Source organism: Callorhinchus milii, unplaced genomic scaffold (assembly GCF_018977255.1).
Source record: "Callorhinchus milii isolate IMCB2004 unplaced genomic scaffold, IMCB_Cmil_1.0 Scaffold20, whole genome shotgun sequence".
Lineage (NCBI taxonomy): Eukaryota > Metazoa > Chordata > Chondrichthyes > Chimaeriformes > Callorhinchidae > Callorhinchus > Callorhinchus milii.
In genome coordinates, this window is record NW_024704761.1 from 7,497,316 (window position 1) to 7,522,940 (window position 25,625).

Genomic DNA, 25,625 nt, shown 5'->3' on the forward strand with positions numbered 1-25,625 from the left:
TTTTAAACATGTCAAGAATGAAGGCATACAAGTAATAAACTTTTTTCCAGCTAGCTTTCTGAAACTACTCATGCGTACCTTCCAGTTTTATACTTGTTGTCAGCTCGCCAAAGGGCATTTGACTGAAAGTAAAATGCAGGATAAAGGTAACATTTTCTATAATGAAGTTTCAAATGCTTTGTGTTGAGAGCTAGACTGGGGTGTGTGTATGTGTATATATATATATATATATATAAGCACAGTATGTGTGGTTTTACACAGGTGTATAAATTGAACAGAAGATGGACTTGAGCTGTCATGAGTAAAGCTAATTGCACTTCATTTAAGTCACTTATCGACTCTTGGGCCATATCCCTAATTAGCTCACTAAATACAAAATGGAGTACACAGGAATCAAATGCAAAATGGAGTATACAAAAAGCTGAGTGTTCCTAGGCACTGTGCAATACAAAAAGGTGACCAACACCTGTCTTGTGACAATGTAGTTTCTGTTTACTTTCAACTGCTTGGTTTTCGAGGCCTCTTTCTTGGAAGTTCAAAAAATTATTTAAACTCGCCATTTTTAGAATTTTGTTCACTGCCCCCCCCCCCCCGCCCTCCTGACTGATTTGCTTAAAGGGTAAGAACAAATACTGGATACAGATTATTCTGTTATGTTAGTACTAGTAATCAAGGAATTTCCAACTTTTTGAACATCTTATAGGTGACTATAAAGTAGCTGGAATTGTACTTGCAGCCAGACTCTAGCAAGGCAGGAGCCAACTGTACATGATATTAAAGTGGAAATTAACATGGGCATTGGGCCAGAAAATCTAATCTGGGTGGATTTGTCCCCAGTGTAGTAGTGAAGCAAAGTTAATTATGGAACTTTGTGAAAGTGAGTTTGAGTGCCAAGGGCTAGAAAAGAGATCCTGAAGAAGGAGTTGGCTTAGAAGAAAAGTGGACTGTCATACATGGGGAAAATAAGCATATAAAAAACACTAGCAAAAAAGGAAAATATGATTCTGGGATATAAAATCGAATTGTAAGATCTGAAGCACATGAACTACACTTTTTAAAAGGCAAAACATTTTAGCAACTACATAAGGAACTGAACTTGGTGCATTGCAATGAGGCAAAATATATTTTGTTTACCATTCCTTAGGAACAGGAACAATGTCATAATGATATACTCCTTCAGCAGGAGTTAGTAAACTAAAGCATACAGAATTAAGTACATATATCTGTCATACATTGAACTGTTTAAGAATTAACAACAGAAGGAAACTTGAAATACAGTGAAGTTTGTTTTAACATCAGCAAGACAGTCAGTGAAGTAAAAATGTATTGTTTCAGGAAGGTGATGAAGAATTTTTTTTATGGTATACTATTATAGGCAAAACAGGACTGTGTTTTCTAAGGTGGTGTGAGTGATACTACAGCTATTGTTTTCATTAAAACTTTTTCTTAATATAAATTAGTCAAAATGTAAAGTGGAATACATTTTCAGTCTTTAGCTTGGTCAAAAAAATCTGTACAAAATATTATTAAAGGCATTTGTAGCTGCCTTTCTTCACCCGAGTGCAGCGTTAACCAACATCAGCTCATCCAATACAACAAGGGGATCAGGTCTGCTTGTTTGGCTCAACTGCCCATTGGATAAACTCATTGATCATTTAGGATCATTTAGGTAATAATGCCTTGTAGGACCATATTTGATGTATTGCAATGTGATGCAACAGAAATGATTGCAAGTGAGTTATGTTGTGTATTTCCACTTAAACTCCATTCAAGAGCTAACGTACCAATTACAATTAAATCTTCAATGTTTTTGACAGAAGAATTGATGTTGCAATTGTTCTTTTCATTTAACCAATGTTAAAAGCAATGCATAACTTTCTCATTGGTATCAATTTGGTTTTACCTTGCAACCCAGAGCTGGAAGTGCTTTATAAGATGGAGGTGGAACAATCATTGTCAGAATGTCACTTTATATCTTACAAAAGAACACTTTAACTACTTTAAAAATGGTCCAGTAGCTTTAGCGTGGTTCTCTGGGCATTGGCCAAGATTGCAGAACTGGTGTAATTTTCATATCCCTTAAATTTAGCAAGAAGTCCAAAGCAGAGTTCTGCGAATATGATGCTCTTCACATTTTGAGTCTATCCTACAATCCCTGTTAACTGTGCTTATTAACTATTTAAAAAGTAAATATTTGAGCTCCAATATTGGTCTAATGGGGGAAGGACAACATCTTTCAAGGGGTTCCTGTTACTGCTCATTATCTAGCACCCACGTTGGAGTTGGATTTGTGAATCATAATCCAGTAGTATCATCAATACAATTTTAGGACAAATATTCATTTTGGTATTGCACATTGAACTAGATTCTCATTATACTGCTGATTGGTGTTTAACACAAGACCATGTAACACCTATTCTTCAGAGAGCGAGCGGGTATCTTGATTTCCAGGCCTCTCTGAATGATGGCCAGAGTTGCAGAACCACCATTTTTATTTTTAAGCTTCCGATCCCCCCCTCCAGAATGGAAAGATCAGAGGAATGCCTCACAACGCCTGATGAGAAGAGGTCAGACTTGGCTTTGGCGCCCTCTGCAGTCAGTTGGCCTGCCAATGCTTATACTCGAATAATTGCCGGAGGGTGACCTTTATCGATGCATGAGAAGGCTGGTTACCCTCCAGCTATTATTTAAGTATAACGCATGTGCCAATGGGGAGAAATTAGAAAAGAATTGGACAGACTACATCTTATTCAAAATAAAAAACAGTTTATGTGGGAGAGGGTTAAATTCATCATTATGTCCGATAAATCTGTATTGTCAATGACTCACTTAACTTTTTTTCTGGTAGGAATTCCCCTTTTGCTTTTTTATCACTGGATTAAAGCAGAAACTGTACAACATATGCATTTTCTAATTTATTAATTACTCATTAGTCCTGTAGCTCAGTGATTAGAGCACTTGCCTCAAAAGCGAGACCTGGGTTTGATTCCCGGCGGGCGAAATGTTGAGCAGGTTTTGACTGTTTGTGGGGACACTGCTATGAGCAATTGGCTGCCGTGTTTCGCCCACAAAATACATAGTCAATTCACATTACAGTATATTCTGTGAAACGCTTTGAGACGTCCCAAACTCACAAAAAGGCACTATATCAAATGCAAGGATTTATTATCAGTTTATCAATTTTGAATGATTTTACCCAATGTCTGCTAATGCTGGGGAAGTAATTGCAGCACTGATTTTAGAAGTTGCCAATATTAGTCTTGTTTTCAGCAGGAAGGGACTTCTTCCATCCATGCGTACAATAATCGGGAGGATGTCCCAAATCGCCTCACAGAATATACTGCAAAATGTAGTGACTGCAATGCATCTCTGCCTGTATGAATTGCATAAAACTGAATTTTGTTTTTGACTACCATTGAATTCTGTTGACCATGGTGCCAAGCCATCAGAATGTACTATTCGACCTTCAAGGGGCTTACTTAAACGTTCAAATGATCTGTACAGCTATTGCTATTTCTGCTGTTGTCCTCTTGACAATGCAAATAATCTTCAGATGTGTGCAAGAGCCTTGCCAAGCTTGAGCACTCTGAATGTCATGGAAAGGTTAGACATTTCAGACCTGTTGGTTGTACTTTCATACGTTACTTGGTCTATTCCTGACTTCTTGGAACTAAATCAGCCTTTAGATTAGCTGAAGGAAACTTTGCAGCATCTGGTGATTCACCTCAACCTTTAAAAGTGGTGGCCTTGCAAAGAGATGGTGTGAATTTTTTAAAGATGAGCCAATCTAAAGGCTACATATGCTGAGATCATTTGGTCATTCAACCCGAATGACATATTTGCACCTTCAGGCAAATAATTGATGTTGATTATTAAATGAAAATACTTTTGGCAAGAAAGCTTCATCACAGATGCAAACCTACAATCTGCAATATTCACACACTTCAAGCGCTCCGAACGCTACCCTGTGTGAAGGGCGCTATATAAATGCAGGTTGTTGTTGTTGCCCATCAAAACTATTAAAAACATCTGAAAATTTATCTCCTTGCTCTGTTGTAAAACGACCACATAATCTGGTTGGCATGACATCTGGTTATAAAGCTGGGTTAAGTAGTAATGTTTCAAAAGTATACACAAGGGGAAGGAAGAAGTTCACAGGTGAAAGAATTTCAAAGAAACCTCCAGCTTGGTCAGCCTCAAGTGAAGTGGGTCACATATTGATGAAGGTTTACCAAACCTGCCATATTTTGGAGAGTTTGAAAGATGAAAGGTTTTAAGATGCCACTGGAAAGCGATGCACTGAAACCAAATCTGATGCACAATGAGTTGCTGGCATACTAAATTGAGATAAGATTACAGTTGTAATTTTCTGATTGAGCTGTTTATCTTGGCCAAGTTGTCCAAGGGGTGCTGCAAAATCTTTGTGTGACAGGAAAAAAACAGATTTTAGCACTGCTGTGCCATATTCTAATAGCTGCTAAAAGAGTGGCAGAATTGAGGCCCTGAAAGCAGGTCAGTTACCTATCTTGGGGGAAGAAATGACCCCACCAGCACTTAAGAGAATATATAAAATGGGGCTGAGCTTGGCTGGAGAATTAATTATACAATTGACTTTGGTATCCCTAGGACGGGTGGGGGGGGTGGTTGGTGGGGGGAACAACAACAACATTCCATTTATTGAGCGCCTTTCACGTCGGGAGGACGTCCCAAGGCGCTGTACAGTTGGGTCAGGACCCGAGCAAGGGGGAAATGGTCAGGGGAGGGGAGGGAAGGGAGGGAGCGAGGAGGGGGTAGAGAGTCGAGAGGGGAGCTGAAGGCACGATCAAAGAGAAAGGTCTTGAGACCGTCCTTGAAGGAGGAAAGGGAGGAAGCAGCGAAGGCACTGGGGGATAGAGTTCCAGAGCCTCGGGGCTGAGAGGCTGAAGGCCCGACCACCGATAGTAGGGCGGTTGGGGCGGGGGATGTGGAGCAGACCGGAGCCAGAGGAACGGAGGGTAGGTAGGGGGATAGTAGGTCGGAGAGGTAGGAGGGAGCAAGGCCGTGAATGGCCTTGTAGGTGAGGGTGAGGATCTTGAATTCGATCCTCTGGGGGATGGAAGGAAGGGAATAAAATACTACTGGTAATTGCATTTGTAAATGCTTTCTGCTTTGGTTGCCACATGGAGAATGGCTACTTGGGTGAGGACTGAAGGGTGGTTTAGAAGCTTTCTTCACGATTAGTTAACACTTTGAGAAGCAGATTGGTTGGGAGGGAGGACAGCACAATGAACCTCAGACAGGCCTGTTCATTTAACACACATTTTGATTCTTGCTTTTAGAAACATTTGATCCTTTTATTTTTCTTGTGTTGGTTTTAGTGTGACTGAATTGACCGTGTCTATTTTTAGATTGGCGTTATTCCCAAAATTAATTTGCTCAGAAGGTCACGTTCAGAAGCCAATTGATTTGTGATCTGCTCAGTGATCTGATTTATGTGAAGTGCAAATGAACAGGCGGCTTGTCTGTGGTTCATGGTACTGTCTATCAAACGAGTAAGGTTACCTTGGCTGTAAAAAAAAAATTCTAAAACCTTGTAAATGCTTGTTCTTGTAAAACCATGGCGTTTTGTTTGACCCTCAACTATCCTTTCTACTTACTCCACATCCATGCCATCACCTGCTCTGCCTTTCCTCACCTCTGCAACATCGCCCAACTCCGCCACTGTCTCACACCACAGGTCGCTGAAACCCTCATACACACATTCATAACATCTAGGCTTGACTAGGCTTCCCGTCTCACAGAGGATACAGTTCAAGATCCTGGTCCTCACCTTAAAAGCCTTCCCTGGCCTTGCTCCCCCCTACCAACCTGCCCGCTTCCTCTGCTCAGCGGGCTCTGGCCTGCTTCACGTCCCCGCCTTGCCCGCCCCACCATTGGTGTGGGAACCTTCAGCCAGTCTGTCCCCACTTCTGGAACTCCATTCTGTAGTCCCTCCGCCTCCCCCCACCCCCGCCCTCAACCCTCCCAGATCCCGACCCGTAGCTCGGGTCCGAAACACTGACTGTCCTGCGCCTTGGGATGTCCTCCTGACATGAGAGATGCCACACAAGTGTAATTTTTTTGTTTTTTATAATGTGAGTGAATATCTTATTAAAAACATATATTGCCTTTCTGAAACCTGCTGCAACTAGTGGCTTATCCTCCTTGGATAGGAGGTTTTGGCAGCGTTTCTTTAGAGCTGAGTTGGCTTTGAGGTGTCAAGCTTGGCAAAAAAAGCTTGACATCTGTATTGAGTCAATCCCTCTGGAATCCTCAATAATCTGAGACCTGAGCTCAGCAAATTCACAGAATCCCAGGACACTGTCAATGGATGAGACAGCCTCGTTCATTGGAAGGACTTGAGGAACAGACCAATCGCCAATCATAAATTCATGAAAATGTCAAGCTTTTTAAAGAACCAATTAATGCAGGCAGGGTGAAACCTGGGTCAGTTAAGTTGGAAAGCATTGCAGGGCAAAGAAGTTTATCCAAGTTGGAAGCTGGAAAGGGTGCTGCTATTGAGTAAGATCGTAACAGCGATGACTTCATTGCCTTAAATTTAATTGGAGTGTTTATGTTCTCAGCGTCTTGGAACGTCCTCCCGATGTGAAAGGCGCTATACAAATGTAATCTTGTTGTATTGTAATGGGGGTACTTTTATTTTCAAATATTGCATTGGAAAATCCATGCTGCTATGTTTATCCGACACTTATCTTGAAATACTTGATTCCTTAGGAATTTTAAGTAGAATCAAGTTGTCTGTCATCAGTTCGGTAGTCTCATGTAGCCACTTTTTGTTTGGATTATAAAAATCTATCTGGAGCAAGTGAAATCTGCCTTTGTCCTGAGATGAAAAGTATTTTAACATTATGTTAGTCATCATTGATTTGGTCTTTGGTCTTCGCCTCTTCAAAAGAGCATTGATGGGTTCAGAGAGGAAGAATTGATTGTATGATTCTTGATAAGTGTTATGAGAAGTAGTTGTTTAAAACAAAATTATTGTATGATATTTTAAAATGTTGAGTGAAAGACACCTGGGATTGAAATATTATATTTTAACTTTACAAGTGACCTTGGTCTCATTAACTTTGCAGGATATAGCCTGAAGAATGGGGGTCGTTGTCACAGATGATCACCCCTCAGAAGTGAAAGCCCCTGACGGAGGCTGGGCTTGGGCTATTCTCCTTTCATGTTTTATCGTCACTGGGTTCTCGTATGCATTTCCAAAAGCTGTCAGTGTCTACTTCAAGGAATTAATCAAGGAGTTCCATGTTGGGTACAGTGATACTGCTTGGATCTCCTCCATTCTACTCGCCATGTTGTATGGAACAGGTAAGCATTAATTCAGTATGGAAATAACATGTGGCTGAAATAATTAACATTCTTAATAATATAGGTTACATACTTACTTAATAATAGGCTTTACATAAGGTCTCCTGTTCATAACGGTATGGCAGCCCTTAGTAATTCAGTTAAGTACAAAAATCGAGTGCCTCTGTTAATATGATTTCTATTCCTTTCCCGATAATCTTGGGGAAATTGGAGAATTGGTGATAACAATTAGAGTATGACTAAAATGCTTCCAGGTTACCTTCTAGCCATAGAGTTTTGTTCAAATGCCTTAATCACATTTTAGAAGTAATTCAACTCCAAAAAACTTACAGTAATAATCCTTACAATTACAGTAGAAACAATTTGCCATGTGTTGGATTACAACCAATGGTAATGCACTGCATGCAGGAGTAGCCCCACAACAGAGGATGATCCACCAGATTAGCACTCTGTTTCCAAACTTGCAGTTTGTTTACATCAAACTTTTTAAGCTTGCAATTTAGAAACTGTGATATGACAGTTTTTATTTGATTGGGTCTTGCTGTGGTAAAATGAAATGTATGCCGGGCTAAAACAATGATGCGTTTAGACTTGACATGTTATTAATTCAGTAATGTATTGTTTTCTTTGTGACTCAGGGCCACTGTGCAGTGTGTTGGTTAATCGTTTTGGCTGTCGTCCTGTGATGATGGTGGGAGGCCTGTTTGCATCACTTGGAATGATAGCGGCATCATTCAGTACCAACATTATCCAGGTCTACTTTACTGGTGGTGTCATCACCGGTAAGCAATCTCTACAATAAATGACATTATGGGGAAAATGTAATCAGTAGATGGTTTGGAAAGCTTCAGCTTTCTTTTTTGTCCTGACATTTTAAACTGTTCAACATAGAATCCTGCACAATAATACTAGAGAGAATGTAGTATTCTTCAGTTGGGAAATTTAGTTAAATTTACATTGGCAATTATAAATTTCATGCTGCTATGTTAAACCAAATTGGATTTTAAGTTATTAAAACGTGGTTTATGATCTTAAAACGCAATGTACTTGAATTGAACATCTGTTTTTAGCTACAACTAAATAAACAAATGCATTGTTCTCATTTTAGGTCTGGGTCTAGCCTTGAACTTTCAACCATCTCTCATCATGATAAACCGTTACTTTGATAAGCGCCGCCCACTAGCAAATGGCTTATCTGCAGCTGGGAGCCCAGTGTTTCTGTGTGCTCTCTCTCCACTCAATCAGATTCTGTCCCATAATTATGGCTGGCGAGGGGGCTTCTTCATACTTGGTGGTTTGCTGCTGAATTGCTGTGTATGTGCAGCACTCATGAGACCCCTGGAACCAAAGCTCAAAAAGAAAGCAATAGAAGAAACAAACGCAGAAAGTCCAAAGACAGTGCAAAAGAAGAAAAGTCTGCTAAACTTAGCAGTCTTTAAAGACAGAAGCTTTGTGATATACACAATTGCAGCTTCCATCATGGTTCTTGGTCTGTTTGTACCTCCTGTGTTTGTTGTAAGTTATGCAAAGGACATAGGAGTGAAAGACACAGACGCTGCTTTTCTGTTGACTATCTTGGGATTTGTGGATATGTTCTCTCGGCCTCTGTGTGGCATTATTGCGGGGATGGAACGGGTTCGGCCCCGGGTTGTGTATTTCTTCGCCTTTGCCATGATGTTCAACGGATTGACAGATCTCGGTGGCTCCGTGAGTGCTGATTATACTGGACTGGTTGTTTTCTGTATTTTCTTCGGAATGTCCTATGGAATGGTCGGAGCACTGCAATTTGAAGTCTTGATGTGCCTTGTTGGCACGGAGAAGTTCCCCAGTGCAATTGGGCTTGTGTTGTTAGTCGAAGCCATGGCTGTCTTGATTGGTCCTCCTGGAGTTGGTAAGTATATATAATAATGTGTATGTTTGCATACAAGTAATTTGGAAACTTTTTTTCTAGATATTACATTAAAATAACTAGGATCAATGAAAACAATTGAGTAATAATAATGAATAAGTGTTTTTAGTGCAGTATGTACTATAGCCTTGAACACCTCCCTTTCTCTCCCTCCAAATGTAAGTGCTTCAAAAGCATCAGGAAGCAAATTCTCCTTCCTGACCAGGATGCTGAAACACCCTAAGCTATGATTCCCTTTAATGGGCAAGGAAATGGGTAAATAATGCTTATAGTTGCTATTAGATGGAACACTTTGAGATGCTTAGAGGCTGCGGACAGCCTCGGAGTTGAAATGTCAGGAAGTGTTTTTTTTGTCCTTTCATATGACTGTTAAAGAGGTTTAATATAAAAGTACTGATTTTTCACATTGTGCCTATTTTCAGGGAAACTAGTGGACAGTACAAAGCAGTACAAGATCATTTTCTATTTGGCTGGAGGTGAAGTGGTTCTCTCTGCCCTCGTGCTTACTTTTGGAAACTTATTTTGTATATCGAAAAAACCTGCAAAAAATGAGGAAGGAGGAGCGAAGCAGAAGAAACAGGAAAACGATGATTCTGTAGAAGTGGAGCAATTCTTGAAAGACGAGAAAGGAAAAAATGGTGAAATTCTACCAACACCTGAAACCAGTGTATGAAAGCTTTAGGGGGAGGATGAAATGGGATGTTTACAAAAGGTCGTGGAAAACCAGTTTGTATATTTATTTAGAAATGTGCAGATTCTCCATGTATAATGGTAAGAGCAGTTATTTAATTGTGCAGAATATTTCTTGTGTTTTTTTTGTTTAATTTGCTGCCTTGCATTTGTCATTCATTTGTGTCTTTCACAAACTTTTTTTCTTGCAATAGGACTATGCGTTGAAAGTCTAAAATGGTGTTCTGGAACGTTCAGAAAAATCAAATCTGCAGTATTTTTGGGGCATCGGTATAGGATGATAAATATTTGGGTACTTCCACTTAGCCACATTGACTAAGTAACTTATGGAAATGGGCACAACTGATGGTTTTCATATCTTTGAAAGTGATGGCCGTGAATTAATAGTCGACCAGTACTAATATAAATACTTTTAAAGATACCAGATCCATGCCAATAAGAGATCAAAAGTTCATATTGATTACCCCGATTCTAAAATACTATAAATATATCCTAATGGTGTAAGTATCAAACCTCTGCCAGTGGGAAGTAATTATGAAACTAGCCCAATCTTTCAGACAGTTCAATGGCAACAATTGCCAGTTTCCATCAAAAAGGTGATCTGCTACAGTTCGGAACATAATACTTAAACTGCCAATTGAGACGATATGAATATGAGGTAGATATGAAGTATTAGAACAAACACATTATAGCAATAGGAATGTCTGGCTATGTAGATTGAATTTTGTTCAAATGAAATTCTTTGTTTCAAGAAATATTCCTGCTGATAAGCAGTTAAGACACGCTGACTCCAGAATTCCAGCCATTGCTATAGGAAGTCTACACAAAAACATCTCGTGTTGGTGTGGTTTTAGCAGAATATGGGATTAATCCTGGGTCTCAACTCTGGCGCACTGAAGGATGCTTCAGCACGTTGGACTATCGGTTAAAGCAAGTCGAAGCTTAACAGTGTTAGATAATTAAATTTAGAGCCACCATAATTACTTTTTTTTAGTCCCACATTTTGCAATTTTTGCATTTCAATTCACAGTTCAATCCTCCACATCATTGTTTGTACATCTTAACTACACTTTGGCTATGCAGAATTATGCATGAACATCTAATTCTGTGATTGGAACATCTTTAGATTTGAATAGAGAATGAATTGGAAAGAACCAAAAGTTTTATGTAGAATATGAAGGATGTTTATCAGGATCAGTGGGTTCTAAAGGGCAGCATTTTGTTGGTTTTGCACCTACATGTTTTGTGGATTGAAATCCCATGTTGCTGAAACGGTGTGTGCAATGCCAAAGAAATTCTTCATTCCTAAATTATTTTCTATGAATACTGACACTGTTTTTATTTAATATTCATGAAGGACTTCTGAATTTTTTTTTGGACAAGAGCTTCAAAAATCGAATAGTAAAAGATATTGAATCTGTATAGGTTGAATTCTGGAGATCAGATTTTAAACTAGCATGAAATATTTTGTAAAACACACACATTATCCAACCATATAGTTGCTTTGCTCTATGGATTTTAATTGTTTTATATCCAGTGACATTTTAAAATATTCCTAATTCTCATATGGCTGACTTAGGTGACTGTTCACATTTTTTTCCACTTGACAATTGAAATGTGCATATGCAACAATGGGTTCAGTTTATTTAATTGTTAACATAGGATTGAGATACTGTTGAAAAATAACTAACAGTGGGTAGTTGAAGGAATCTTCAACTGTATTAGTCAGATAGCAGTATTCTTTAAATTTCTCTCTGATGATGCTATCTTATTTCCTCCCCTCCTAATTTTATTTTGCCATTTTTTTTAAAATAGGGCAGACAATGTTCTTCAAGGGGTTTGGCTGCATAGTGCTTTCCCCAAAGCAACGGGTTGCTGATCAGAAATGTAGAAGTGTGAATGGAGTTTTGCAGATATGTGCTTGTACCACTGTTCTGGCCCTACATGTTCAAACCTGCGATGCTTAGTGTTGGAGAACAAAAGCTAAACCAACAGTATAGCTGTCAATGGTTGTTCGTAAGCTATTAGTATACTTGTGTTGCCTCCCAATCCCTTCCGCTTGGAATTCCCCATAGCTGAGTAGATAAATGAATTGCTTGATATCCTAAGCCAGAAAGATCCTTGGTTGAGTGAATTGATCTCAACCAGTTCACCAGTGGTGCAGTAATTGGTCACAGTATTTTTAAAAAATATTTGTTAATTTTCTAACTGCTGCTTCACAGGATCTATGCAGTCTCCATCCTACAGGAGTGGGGATTGATGGGGAATGTGACTGTACATCTCTTAAGGCAATTATCTATTCACTTTTGTTATTTTATAAACAATAAAAATTATTCCCTTTTTTCCTGGCTTGTTTTTTTAATTTCTAATCTAGTACCATGGCATTAAACTATAAAATGCAATCACAATTATTTTGGCTTTCAATTGCCAATCTTGTAGGTGATGATGTACATTACCGTAAATTGTAACCATTTTATAGGTATGACACCCACTGAAGAATCATGATTTTCTCTTTATAACATTGAAACAATGGTCATTGTAGGGTCTAGGGCAGATCTTCCCGCTACAGTCCTGTTTGAATCGGGCTATTATATCTTCCCCTGGCTGATTAGGCCCTGCATTGAGTTTGTGCAAACCAATTCCATAACAACCTATTCTTTGTAATGAGTTTAATTTGTGACATTTGCAAAGTGGTAAAGTCAGAATTGAGGCAAATGCTTGGAGGAGTAAAGGGAGCTTTTACATTACATTTGCCTACAAAATAAATCGTCACTCCACCACACAGTAAAATCTTGTGAAGCACTTTGAGATGCCTTCCCGAAGTGAATAGCCCTGCTGTATTTTACCCAATTTGGTAAAAATCAACACAGCCTTGAAACCATGAAGGCCATTGATATCATAAATGAATGGGGAAAAGAAATGAGAAGTTGAACCCTTTAAAGCATGTTTAACACCTCAGTATTCTCAATTGTCCTTTTTACAACTTCTAGAAATTGGGTCTAGGGAGGGAGGGGGTCAACGGAAAACAGCTATAAATGGAAAAAATGGAGTGTGCCATCTCAAAACTTTCCTCTCCATCTCCACAATGTCCTAAGGATTTCCTGCATTGGCTCTAAAATGATGATGACTAAAATATCAATAGTATGTGTTGAAGATGTAAGCCAAAGAAAACAATGTGTTGAATTTAAAAATATTTGCATTTTTGAGCTTTGTTTTGTAAAACGATAATAGGTCTCACTGAACAACGTCTAATCAATATGTTCCAATCAAGCACCACCAGAGTGTTTCAACCAGTAGTGGTGCTTGACCTGTCGCGGTGGTACTGGAAACCATCACCCACTGATATATTTTATTTGTTCAAAGTGAATTCTTGCTTCATCTGCAGGGAATTTTTTTAGAGAATGTTTGTTTTTTAAGTGAACAAAACGTGTAGATTTGATTCTGAACAGTTCTGAACTGCTGTCTCTAGGCAAGTCAACATATAAAAGAAAGTGTCACTTAAGCGTTCTGAGGACTTCGAGAGCATTTCTGGACCACATTTCGTATGTGAGGTTGAGATAGAAAAATAGCTGTAGGGCATCCCAGGAAGTGCATCAGCTCATTCTATTGTTGCACTGCTTCATTCTCTGCATTCATAACAATCTTTTTGGTGTGAACTTATGCAAATATTGTGTTAACTGAATTCAGCAATTTCCTGTCATGGATCATTATCCATAATGAGCTTACCAAAAAAGCATTCTTAATTCTTGACATTGCTCTCCCCCAGTAGTTAGGTAAATGTGTTTGGTCTGTAACCACAGATCATTTTAGAGGTTTTTGAGTATTTTACCATTTCTGCCAGAATTGAACAACAAAATCCTACAGAATCCTATTTGATGAATTGCAAACCCTGTACAATTTTACTGGACGATTCGGTAATATTCACTCTGACTTATGGACTGTTAATCTGTTCAACTCCTATCGCGACTTAAGGATTCAGCCTGCAACATTCCACATATCACACTATAATTATGTTTTTTGTAATATCTGGCTATTTTAGTTGGGCGTGTGCAAGTTATAAGATGAATGCTTCCGCATTTCAATTCCAGTTTCTTCAGTTCAAGTACTGATTAACAGTTTGTTTTTGCCTGTTTTGGAGTGCGGAGTGTGCAATTTGCAATTTCTTTCTCCTAGAGGCAAACATACCCCACTTCCTTATGCCAAGAGAAGAGAAGGCAAATATTTGATGGATTGGTAGATGTTTAGGCACAAGGAATCCCATAGTGTGCATTTGGGTAAAGCTGGATTTGAACATGCTTAAATACAAGCTTCTTTAGCACTAGTTGTTTAGCACTCATCAACCAGAGTACCCACTGAATCCCAGATAAGCAGACAAATTAAACTCCTTCCAGCAGCTGCCACCCAAAATCCCAATCTTTTAACGAAAATTTGGCTTTGGGGCACCATGCAACATTCCACCCACTTGAAGTTCTAGAGGTCTGATGTTGGATGTCAGGATCGATATCAACCTCTTCACATCCAAGACTTCCCAAGCAGCAGGCTTTGGCACAGAGAGGAGGTTGTCTCTGTCTCCAGGGTGGAGAATGATGGTTTTCCCCTTTTTTCCTTTGAACCTTGGCTTTCAAGGAAGGAAAATATGCTGAAGGAGAGATATTGCTATTCAAGGAATTATAAAGGTAGTTTTCACTGAACAAATGTATATTGCAGTATTATGGACTGTTATCTAATACACGTGGTATTTATTTAACAAGTTAAATGTATGGTCCCCCAGATGGCATAAATGCCTTGGCATCAGACCACAATCAACATAGTAATTTGCTTATCAAATAGGAAAACCATTTAGTCTTTAACTATTTCATAGATACGAATAGGTTGTAACAAAACTGCAAATTTGCAGAATAGAAGAATGCTGTCTGTCCTCAAAGGGTTGAAGAAACACTGAAAAATCCCATTCACCAAAAATTAATAGTAAACAATCTAAATACTGGTGGTGGGGATCATAATATTTAGTGTGTTTTTATAATGCAAGATTTTATTGTGTGTGAGTAATTGCTGTTAGCACAGATTTTTTTTCTAACTTTCGTTGTAACGAGTTAACTAACCAAACTTAAAAATCTGTGTTTGTGTGTCTAAAGTACATCTATATGTATTCTTGTATCTGCTGTATAGAACTTAACTGTGTCACGTTCCAGCAGTGATTTTTTTTTTGCTAAGTTCCAGCTCACAAATTTAAGGAGGATCCAGTTTCTGAGGTAACTTGCCCTGTAAATGTATTCCTGATATATTAGTTTAAGAATGACTGCGGCATATTACCCGTGAGCCAGCAATTCAGAATCTTAATTGGAACGAGAGCCAAAAAGAACAACTATGAATACAATAAAATTACAGGGCAGGTGGGTGGTTGGTTTTACACAGTATGAGTCCACTCTTAAAATGTGGTCCCAAACTGCTAAGACCTACAACATAATTCTACAGTGTCTTAAGTGACTATTTAAATGTCCATGTTACAATTTTATCAAAATGATTCTGATTGACCGTGGACACTATTTGGCTCAGGTAATCAAACCAATAAAACCACAGAAACCATGAATACTCCTCATATTGATAGGAAAGAGGTGGAACTTGTGAATTTACTGTGTGTGTAGAACAGGAATGACATCTTGTTCAGATGTTAAGTATGCTTGCTCAATTATAAATGAGTACTTCAGAAGCAGTACTAAAAACACTGATCTTTAGCACTATTATACTCAAGGTCACAGATTGCTTTAGATCGCAGCCTCACTCCTGTTGCATCCAATTTTTATCAAGATTTCACTGTGTTATCTGTCTGTATGGATTTATACTGGAATTCTTGCTGACGTGTGTCTGTTTTTAAAGTTTTAAGTGCTTTGAGTACTTTTTGTAGTTACATATACATGGTAGATTTGTATAAAAATATATAAACCTTGTTCTAGTGTTTACTGTTTTAAGGAAAGTCTTTAGGAGTTTTTGACTTATCTTCACCTGTCTTCATCTACTGTAATCTTATTGCCTTATCCAGATCTTCTCTTCCATAACCCTTCACTGATGCAGAGATCCCAACGTGGACTGGCCTTATTCTGTGTTTGACACTCTACGTTTTCCATGTACAGGATAAAATGAACTATACTGCAATACGTTGGATACAATGCATTTACCTTAAAATACAGCATGCAAGTCTCTTGTGCACAGGTTTTTAGGATCTGTGATCTTGGGACTTGAGTTATGCATTGAGAAAATCAATTATTTGCCTCTCAGCCACTTAGCCATAAACATTGCCCAGCTTTCACTGTTGGACATCCAGGGCAGACAGACTCATATTTTCCACACGCAGCATATGCTCTTGGCCTTTAGTGGTAATCATTGAACGTTTGGCACCTATTAATAGTATCTAGTACCATTGATCTTATCCATCAGCAACCACACATATTCTTTTGTGTTTAGAAGACCAATCAGTCACAATGAACAAATAATTTTTTTTTACAAAATTGAGTCATCACAAAGGGGATGTTACTCTGAAACTTTTAAAAATATTGCTGTAACCTTTGTCAGGGCTGTTTTATTACTGTATTACATAGCTGACGGAGTGAGCAACAGTTTTGCTTCTAGTTTAGTTATCTTATTAAGAGTTCCACAAAACCTGAAGGAAAGGAAGGCCTAACTTGGAAGATTAACTAGGTTAACTGGATGTAAACTTACATGCCACCATTCGAACGAGCACCAAAAGGCAGCTCGGATTAAAAGTAGGTTAGTCCGAATAGAATCTTAAATGAATGAGTCATGAAGCAACCACTCTGCTACTGCCTATTTAATTATGGGAGTATTTGGATTAATTTAAATTAATTTGGAACCTGGGGTGGGGAGCAGAAAGTTGCTTCGAATCTAAAACACGAGCAGGGAGACCCTTCAGACAATCGGGAAGAATGATTACATCCCTTCCATCTGGACAATCTGGTTTTCCACAAGGGAGAATGGATCCCCTCAAAACACTGAGATATTATTAATTAGAACCTCAGATAGGCTTTTAACATTCTTTCAGTTAGCTCACCATTGATGTCCACTATCTATCTCTATGGTGCTTCCGTACATCACCAAAGAACATGGACAGTCTGAACAGTAATTACTGGAAAGAACTTTCAGAGACGTTCCAATGTTTTATGTTTCCTATATCGAATGCAAACATTATCATTTATCATTCCAGCTGCATTCCTGATCACCAGGGAGCATAAGGTGCATCCCTAAACCACTAGGCCAACAGATAATGCAGAGCTATTCCTACTAGACTGAGGGCCATAGATACTTCTCCCACTATTACACTGCCAGAGAATACAAGTATCAAGTTTGCACACAAAATCATAAGCACCATAACCATAGTATATCCCTCTTATTCACTGAGAGATATTGATGCATTAATTTCAACCCCACAGTCAACACGCAACACTATCAGGGAACGTGGATCAATTCCCGCTGGACCACTAGGGAACACAATTGCACCTCACACCCACTGACTGCTAGGCAATTATATGTGGTCCACCCAACCCGATTGCCATGGAACCCGGGGGAGATGTACCTCTGCTCTCCAGATGTGGCCATGATGAAGGAAGGACGCACTATTCTAAGCCACTCAGGTAACAAACAGCAGCTCTCGTAAAATGATGGAATTGGAAGGAAATCTGTTCTTTCCAGGCTCGACATAACAGCAGTTCTTCCTGAACATGAGTTACATAATTTCGCCCGAGAATCAAACCCAGGTCACCTCGCTTGTGAGAGGACCTGGGTTCACTTGTCCCTGGAGGGATGCATCCTGATCCTAGTAATAGTAATAAACTTTATATTTGATATAGCGCCTTATCACGTCGTTGAGACGTCTCAAAAGCGCTTCACGGAATATATTTTAAAAGTGGATTAACTGTATTTTGTGGATGAAATGCTGCAGCCAACCATGCACAGCAGTCGCGGATCGATCCACCAAATCTTTTTTTTTTGAAGAGGTTATTAGCCCCGGAAAAGTGATCCGCTAATTCATCAACAACCGGGTTTCTACCCACTGTTAGACGAACAGAATTACTAAATAAATAATAAATACCAACATATCTTGGTGGATATGTTAAAATTGGATATGAGTTCCAAGTAGCACTGAATGTGACCAGTGAGATTTGTGAGGGGAAGAAAGCTTGAGAGTGGCATAAAGTATAAAGAAAAGCACTAGCAATGCTGAGGTGCGAGTATTGCTCATACTACAGAGAAAGCAAGTGATATTTTCACGTGCGTCACCATAAGGGAATGATAAATGATGCTGATGGATGCAGAATTAAAAATAAAACATTATTTGAATGTTGTAAAAGGCCATCCATCATAATAGCTCGCACATGAATCATCATCAATAATTTACCATTTGGGTAAGATTCACTCATTTATCAGCTCTGATCACTTTGACATGTGCTGGTTCCATTAAAGCTCACCCTCCTCTCACTTGCCTATAAGGTGTCCAATGCTCCGCTACTACTCGTTTGCTGCCTTTCCAACCTTTCTTTATTCCAAGAGCCTGGGATTTGACCCTTGGTACGGTCAATCCCTCCCATCTCTGAAGGATCAAGTAGTGTACGTGAGATCAAGCGGAAGAGAGCTGGTTCTCTCTGTGTAATTTACACCACAGCATCAACATGGATCCCTCAGTAACAAATCGCAATGTTAAGCTTTACCTGAATACGAGGTAGAAAGGAAGTTGCTGGAAACCTGAATCAGCTCCTTTCCCAGTATCTTGATTCTGTACTGCGACTGACAGATTTGAAGTCAGAAAGAGACATTGTTTGCAGTGCTACTGTTTTTCTAAGAAGCCTATGAACAAAATCTAGCATTCTATTACAAACGTTTTCCCTTTTTACTTCGCATGCAAACATAGACACTTGCACAGCAGATGCACGCACAAGAAATACTGTTGCAGAATAAGCCTGCTGGCCACAAACTTGAGTTTAATGTTGTCAAAATCTATCTGTAACAAAGAGACTTGATTTGGTGCATTAAAGTGCCACCCTGGCCGCAGGCCCTTGTAAACACATTGCATCAAAGGTTGTGGGTTCAAACCTCACAGGGGGACTTTTGAGCTCAGAGTAATGCTCAGTAATGATACTCCTGTAATGCTGGGGAACACTTCATTGTTGGGAGGTGGTGTCCTCTGGACGAGATGTTAAAATAAGGTCCTGACCCCCAGTTCAGATCGATGTTGAAGTCATTGTGCTACTATTTAAAAGAGAAGGGAACTTCTCACATTGTCCAGACCAACAACCCTGTTTAAAACAATCGGCCATTACATCCCGGCTGTGCATAAAGTGACTGCTCTGTTTCTCAGAAAAATTAGGTCACTTTGCCTGCAGATTCTGAAATGCTTTGAGATGTAATAAGTCGCTGTATCAAATGCAAGGATTATTTTGTCACCAATTAATTTGAGAATAAAATTGATCAAGATCTTGCAACAAAAAGCTTTTTGCAATTTCCCTGTGTATGTATTTAAGATGGACTCCAATGAAGGTATGACATTTGATCATTAACTTTAAGTTAGTAATTGTTGGTAATTTCTCAGATCAGAATCTTAGTGTGCCAAAATATTGGAAGAAGACAGATTAGCTAGGAAATAATTACTTGTTCAATAATAAACTACAGAAAGCTAAACAAAAGATTAGAGGTTTTTGAGAGACACTAAAGAGTTTCCCACTAATATGTTTTCACAATTTTTTAACATGTAGTTGCTGGACATCTGTAATGTTTTAACTGGACTTTTCCTTTTGCAGAGTGAAAATATCCCACTTCGTATCAGTCAGTAAACTGTTTTAAAGACTCTAATTTAATCACACAACTTGCCTCAATTTACACAAACTGCAACTGTGAAAATGCACTGGCACAGAGTGTTTGGAATGTGCAATGTAGATCTTATCAGCAATTCTTGTGTAGACCACACTACCCGGACATGTTTTATTTCCACTGTTGTTGAAATAAAGAATCTTTATTATTTATTGCTGAGTCTGAATCAAATGTGTGCCAGTGTGAATGCAGAACCAAGTCCCAACCCTAATAACACAGCTGGTTTCATGGCATTGTGGAATTCAATAAAAACACATCTCATTTGTAATCATTTTAGGAGATTTTTAGGAGCAATTTTATATCTAAGTAACTAATCGAAGGACTGCATGATCGGTTGGAGAGAGCGTGCAGGACGCTATATAAATCCAAGTTGTTGTTGTTGGTTCTCAGAACCGACAAAAGCATTCCTTAGAATGTACAGAATCTTATTAATAGCAAGTATTTTTTGTCGAGAAGCCTCCCTTTGTTTTCTTCTGAATCCTGCGGACTTCTTCTACACTACAGTATCATTCTAAAATGTAAAAGTCCCAGCAAAATCTGTCAGAAAATAATAATGCTCAAATCAATCAAGATGCGCTATTGCAAAGGAGGCCTGTATTGTGTATGTGCTTCCCAGCTGGTAACAGGAGTAGCTGTGGCAATCTACTTTAACCAGACAATTACCAAATCCTATCATTAAATTACATTCCTTGTTACATTAAAAATAAATTCGAACTAAAAGCCCTTCCGTGCAAAGCAAAAGACTGGTAATCTAAATGAGAATTTAGGAGGAAGAGATTGTGAGATTGTGGAACTTCCTCCCTGAAACAGTAGTTAAATCAGATAGTGGAAACGCGTTCCAAGAGGAAGTTAGACATTCACACACAAGAGAAGGGAATAGAAAGGTATGGAGTGAATAAGGAGTGGGTAGATACTTGCGTGGAGTATAAACACCAGCATGGACTGGTTAGGCTGAATGACCCCTTTCCATTCTATCTTTGTAAACCTCCCCAGGACATCATTTGTAGTTATTTTTCCCAGCAGTGCCAATTCTCCCTTAGGTAATTTGTGGAATACATGAACTTCATGTGTGGAGCACACTCTTGAGCTTATTTTTATAATAATAATCCTTACATTTGATATAGCACTTTTTCACATCTTCGAGACATCTCAAAGCACTTCACAGGATGTACTGTAAAGTGAATCGACTTAAAAGCATTATTGATTTCACATGACAGCATAGTTGGTACAAACAACTGCCACATAAACCACCTCTTCCCTAGCTGATCTTGTTAGATTGTAGATTAGAGACATCACTGCAGCAAACAGAAAGTCACAAACTGCTTGCTCTTCAAATTCATGTTTTGACCGGATTTTAAAGCAATGTTGTGCAATGTTACAGCAATACTGTACATTTGATTACAAATCACCAATAAATGTGTAGTATGTACAGGACATGAAGCAGCAAAAACACACAGCTCCACTTTGCATTAGAGCTGACAAGGTTAAAACAGGTTTTGGTGGATAATCAGCTCATTCCCGCATTATATGTGGGCGTACATTTGGCAGATATCAGGAGGAATCTAATACTTGGTCTCAAGTAGGTTTGGAAGGACAAGGCTGGAGAAGGTGAGGGTTACTGGTGTACACAGCCTGGTGCAGGAGTGCCTGCAAAGCATTAAATGAGCTGGAGCTTAGGGAGGGCCAGTGAAAAGAATGATAGAGAAATACAGTCTTAAAGGCCCTTGTTTTAGGCATTTCATTCATTGAAGGAATCATCCACTTTCCTCTGGTTGCAATGTTTCTCATACTTGTAGCGGTGAAGTAATTAAAAGTCAAGTGATGGATGCACGTTGCATGTTGCATTCGATTTCAAATTGAAAGCCCATAACTCCACTGAAACCATCGCTTAATATGTAGGTTGGCTCAAAAGCTTACGGCTGCACATTTCTGCTCAATTCATGGCCTGTCCCATTTCCCACTCTATGTGTGATATGGTGGTGAGTAATTTTATTGCCAGTTCAACCGCCCTCACAATGCAGAATAAATTTAAAACTTATTATCATGCAGGGAGGAGCCTTTAGTGACATCGAACCACTGTTCGTTGCTAACATTCTCTCTTTCCGAGCTAAAATGAACAACATCCATTGAGAAGCTGAGATCAGCTATTCAGTCAATGCAGAAATGTAACAGTCTAGTTTATTCAATGAATACTTCTTGGAAGGAAGGTTTGTCCCTCAGGCCACATTTGAGTTTGCCTAACAGCTTTCAAGTTATGCTTTTGTTTGGGCTGTTAAACTTGTTAATGTAGGATGCAGGCATGCAACAGGATCAATGCACTGACTCCAGGACACAATGCCACAAAGTAAAATGCATGAGCTGTTACAAAAGGAAGCAATTGATTTTACATTAAGAATAGCATCAATCAGTGCCAGCTAAACTAAGGGTTTACAAAATAGTTTTATTCATCAGCCAGGCTTTTTGAGGAACACGAGATTCTCCTGTGATGGTGATCTCAGGAAACATTACTTGTGCCTCAATGTTCATAAGCAATGCCTGGCAATTTTTGACTTTATAGATTAGTTATTGCGTTTGTCCCACAGTCTGCTAGATTAGTTCAAAACTTTATCAATCACTCAGGACAAATCCATCATTACGTGCACTGCTGCAGCTGATTTCAGAAAGATGCAAACATGGAACAAATTCAAGTTGAGATTAGAGATTGATCTTACTCAATGAATCAAAAGTTAATTAAAAAAAACTCCACAGACCATAAATTTTGCATTAGTTTTGAGAAAAATAGATGATAAATGTTAGAGCAACGAGACAGCCAGACAGCCAAATACAAGTCATTATGAATTTATTTACATTTTTAAGTACACAAATACACCTGCAATACAAATAGGTAAAGTATTCTTACCAATACACAGGATATACACAGACATTCTACAGTGAGGAGAAAAATCAGCCGCCCAAAGTCACATTGGTTCATCTGCACGAAAAATAAAAGGAAAGAGTCCACCATTTTGGAGGCGCCATCGGTTGGATGAATTGGTGGAAGGGAGGAGAGAGATGCTGCCTTTACAGGGATTAATTTTCAGGGATTACATCTACAAAAAAAAATTAAAAGCAGAATTGCTGAAATGACCAGAGGACCCTTTACTGCTTAGCACCAATACGAGTTGTGCTCCTGTTTTAACATCCGTCAATGTAAGGCGTTTCCGACATGAAGTCAGAAAGTTCATCCTTTTAGTCGGTTGCCTTAAACATGTGGTGGACAATTCTAAGGAAATGTGTTCGCCATAAAAAAGGGAAATGGATTGTCAGCCGAAATCAACCCATCTACAAGTTAGGCCAGAGTTCTTCTCCCCCCCCCCCCCACCTATCCACCCCTCCAACTGTGTTGATTGAAAGGTAAATTTTATAGCAATCACAATAGCATTCCACTTTAGACTGGATTGCAGTTAAACTATTCTAATCTGCCATCACCCACAATTTTGAACACAAAGACGCCAAGTCTTTTTAAAAGCCCTCAAGCCGGACTAGCTGTTAATATGTAAACATTTTTTTGTATATTTATTAAAAAAAAAGAAAAAAAATTGTTTTGAAGCATGCGTACTGGAATGTAATTCAGTCGGACTCTAGAAGCTAACAGCAGTATTCACATTTCTACTGTATATGTCTTTCACAGTTGCAATTTGTTTCTCTCCCAAACAAAAGGCTCTTCTGTAGCTAAGTGATTAATGGAGACGCAGTATACTCCTGAAGCAGGAATCCCCCCACCCCGGCCAACCCCCAGCTAAGTTTATATCCAGCACTAATCAAACTGACATTCCAAGTTTATAAAGAATCGTCACCAAAACACAACTTACCTTTAACTTTATTCTGCCACATTTTGATTTTTAAGGTCACATTTTTCTCTCTATTGTTTTTCCTTGTGTACGCTATGGCTCTGCCATTTTGTTCCGTGTTGTTGCTGCTGTTGCACAGGGCAATAGCCTCTCTACCCAACCTCTCCACGGGAAGATATAAAATGGCCACTTTGCCACCAATGATCGATCGCTCCAGCTTTTCTGAACTAAACAATTTTTTGTTGGGGGGGGGGGAATTAAAAAGCAAATTGTGGTGGAAGTGTGCAAACTAGATTCTAAATCAAAAAAAATGTAATCGTTACAGTGTGCTACCAAAAAAAAGGAACATTGTTTTTTTTTAAAAATTAATTATTATTAAGGAAAAAAAAAGTTTCATACAAAAAGACAGGAAAGTTTTAAATAAAATCACTTGCTTTTAAATTCACACTCACTGCTAACCCCTATGTGGTACAGGATTATTCAAGTCCATCAAATCTCCGGGTCAGATTCTCAAACCTACTGCGCATCACAGACATAATAAAAGCAGGACAACTTTCTACTTATCTACAGAAATGCTGCTTTCAATTTTTAGCAGGGCGATACAAAATATTTAAACCAAGTAAAGGTCTACAGTTGTACAGTAGAGTAATTAAAGGCTACATAATGCCGATCGTGGAAGGAGAAGGGATGGCGATTATCTATCCTATTTCCGGTCAATGCTGGAAACCGTCTTTAGACCCTCCTGCTACTGAAGCAGCGCAGTGGGTACTTGTTTTTATTCTTGTATTCTATAACGCAGTTAGGCGAAAGAGACCTTGTTGCAAAGGTGTTCGGTTTTATTTTATTTTTTTTGTTTTTTTTTTCCTTCAGCATTTTAATAAAAGGCATCGAGAGCTTCATTTTGTTGATTTGCTCTTTTGTGGGGTTCACGGGTCGAAAAGCTGTTAGAATGGAACGTCAGCCATGCACTGTCTGCCCTCCGTGGCGAGTTGTTTTCATCGAGGGACAGTGGAATGGAGGCCGCTGGAAGTCATACGAGCTGGGATCTGTCCAAAGAAGCAAACAAGAGCATAAACGCCCAAGTTAGTCCCTTGCAAAACATTGCCAGGTACCACGAAATCCGGTGCAATTTTAATGAACGGTCATTACTTAAATTGGTGTTGAATACTACACTGCAAATACAAAGACGGACACCCAAAAACCTGTACAAAAGTGGACACCTTCAAGGCCAAACAAACCAGTTGCTTAAATATTTCAGATCTTGTCAACAAATATTCAAATGACATTTTGAAAAGAGTACCTTCAATACACAATCTTTAAATCCCCTTAAAGTAGACACCTATTCAAAAAGACAGTTTTAATTCTACTGAAATTGGAACTGTTACATATGATAAACACTTACAGAGGTGATGACAGGACAGAGCTTGAAATTGGCTGAGGTCAGTCCTGAAGTGACTGAGAACATTTTACAGGGTAAGAGAACTTAAAAACATTCAACTGACAGAACAAATTAAAATCAATCCCTCCTTGAGATTTCACCTGGAGATACTTGGAACATCATACAAAAACAATTAAATAAGTTTTTAACTTTAAAGTGAATACAAAATTAAAAAATAATCACAGTATTAAAAAAAACTTTACATTCCCCAAAGGTGAAAAAGCAAAACAAATTCGCTCCTGAAAATTGACAAATTAAAGGTAAGATTTTTTTTGAAGCACCATTTGCTCCCCAGAGATCTGGTTTTGTGATTAAAGTAACAGCCTTAGAGACAACGAAAATATTCTTTTATGCACAATGCAAAAAATACATTGCAGACTATAAACGCTGTGATACGTTTCCTTTTTCCAAATGGCAACTTTAGGCATCTAATGCTATGATCACAACATTAATAATAAAATGAGAAACTAAGCTCCCAAAATCATACCACTGAAACCTTACAGAGCAGAGCAGCAAGGTTAAGATGCCTCAT

At 38.8% G+C, this 25,625-nt stretch overlaps 2 protein-coding genes across 5 annotated transcripts in view; one reads left to right on the top strand and one right to left on the bottom strand.

The window, feature by feature from the left end:
- Positions 1–15,905, top strand: part of LOC103175467 (monocarboxylate transporter 4) — a 29,587-nt gene extending 13,682 nt beyond the window's left edge. For both annotated transcript variants that reach the window (XM_007888538.2, XM_007888537.2), the window contains 4 exons: positions 7,113–7,350; positions 7,989–8,132; positions 8,459–9,241; positions 9,682–15,905. In XM_007888538.2, coding sequence (XP_007886729.1) covers positions 7,128–7,350; positions 7,989–8,132; positions 8,459–9,241; positions 9,682–9,932 — 1,401 coding nt within the window. In that variant the 5' untranslated portion in view covers positions 7,113–7,127 and the 3' untranslated portion in view covers positions 9,933–15,905. The remainder of the gene's footprint in view (positions 1–7,112; positions 7,351–7,988; positions 8,133–8,458; positions 9,242–9,681) is intronic.
- Positions 15,906–24,331: 8,426 nt separating this feature from the next.
- The window catches only part of csnk1db (casein kinase 1, delta b), a 36,023-nt gene continuing 34,729 nt past the window's right edge, over positions 24,332–25,625 (bottom strand). The window contains exon 9 of one of the 3 annotated variants that reach the window (XM_042342392.1): positions 24,332–24,701. In XM_042342392.1, coding sequence (XP_042198326.1) covers positions 24,651–24,701 — 51 coding nt within the window. In that variant the 3' untranslated portion in view covers positions 24,332–24,650. The remainder of the gene's footprint in view (positions 24,702–25,625) is intronic. The other 2 variants (XM_042342394.1, XM_042342393.1) reach the window with 2 other exon arrangements.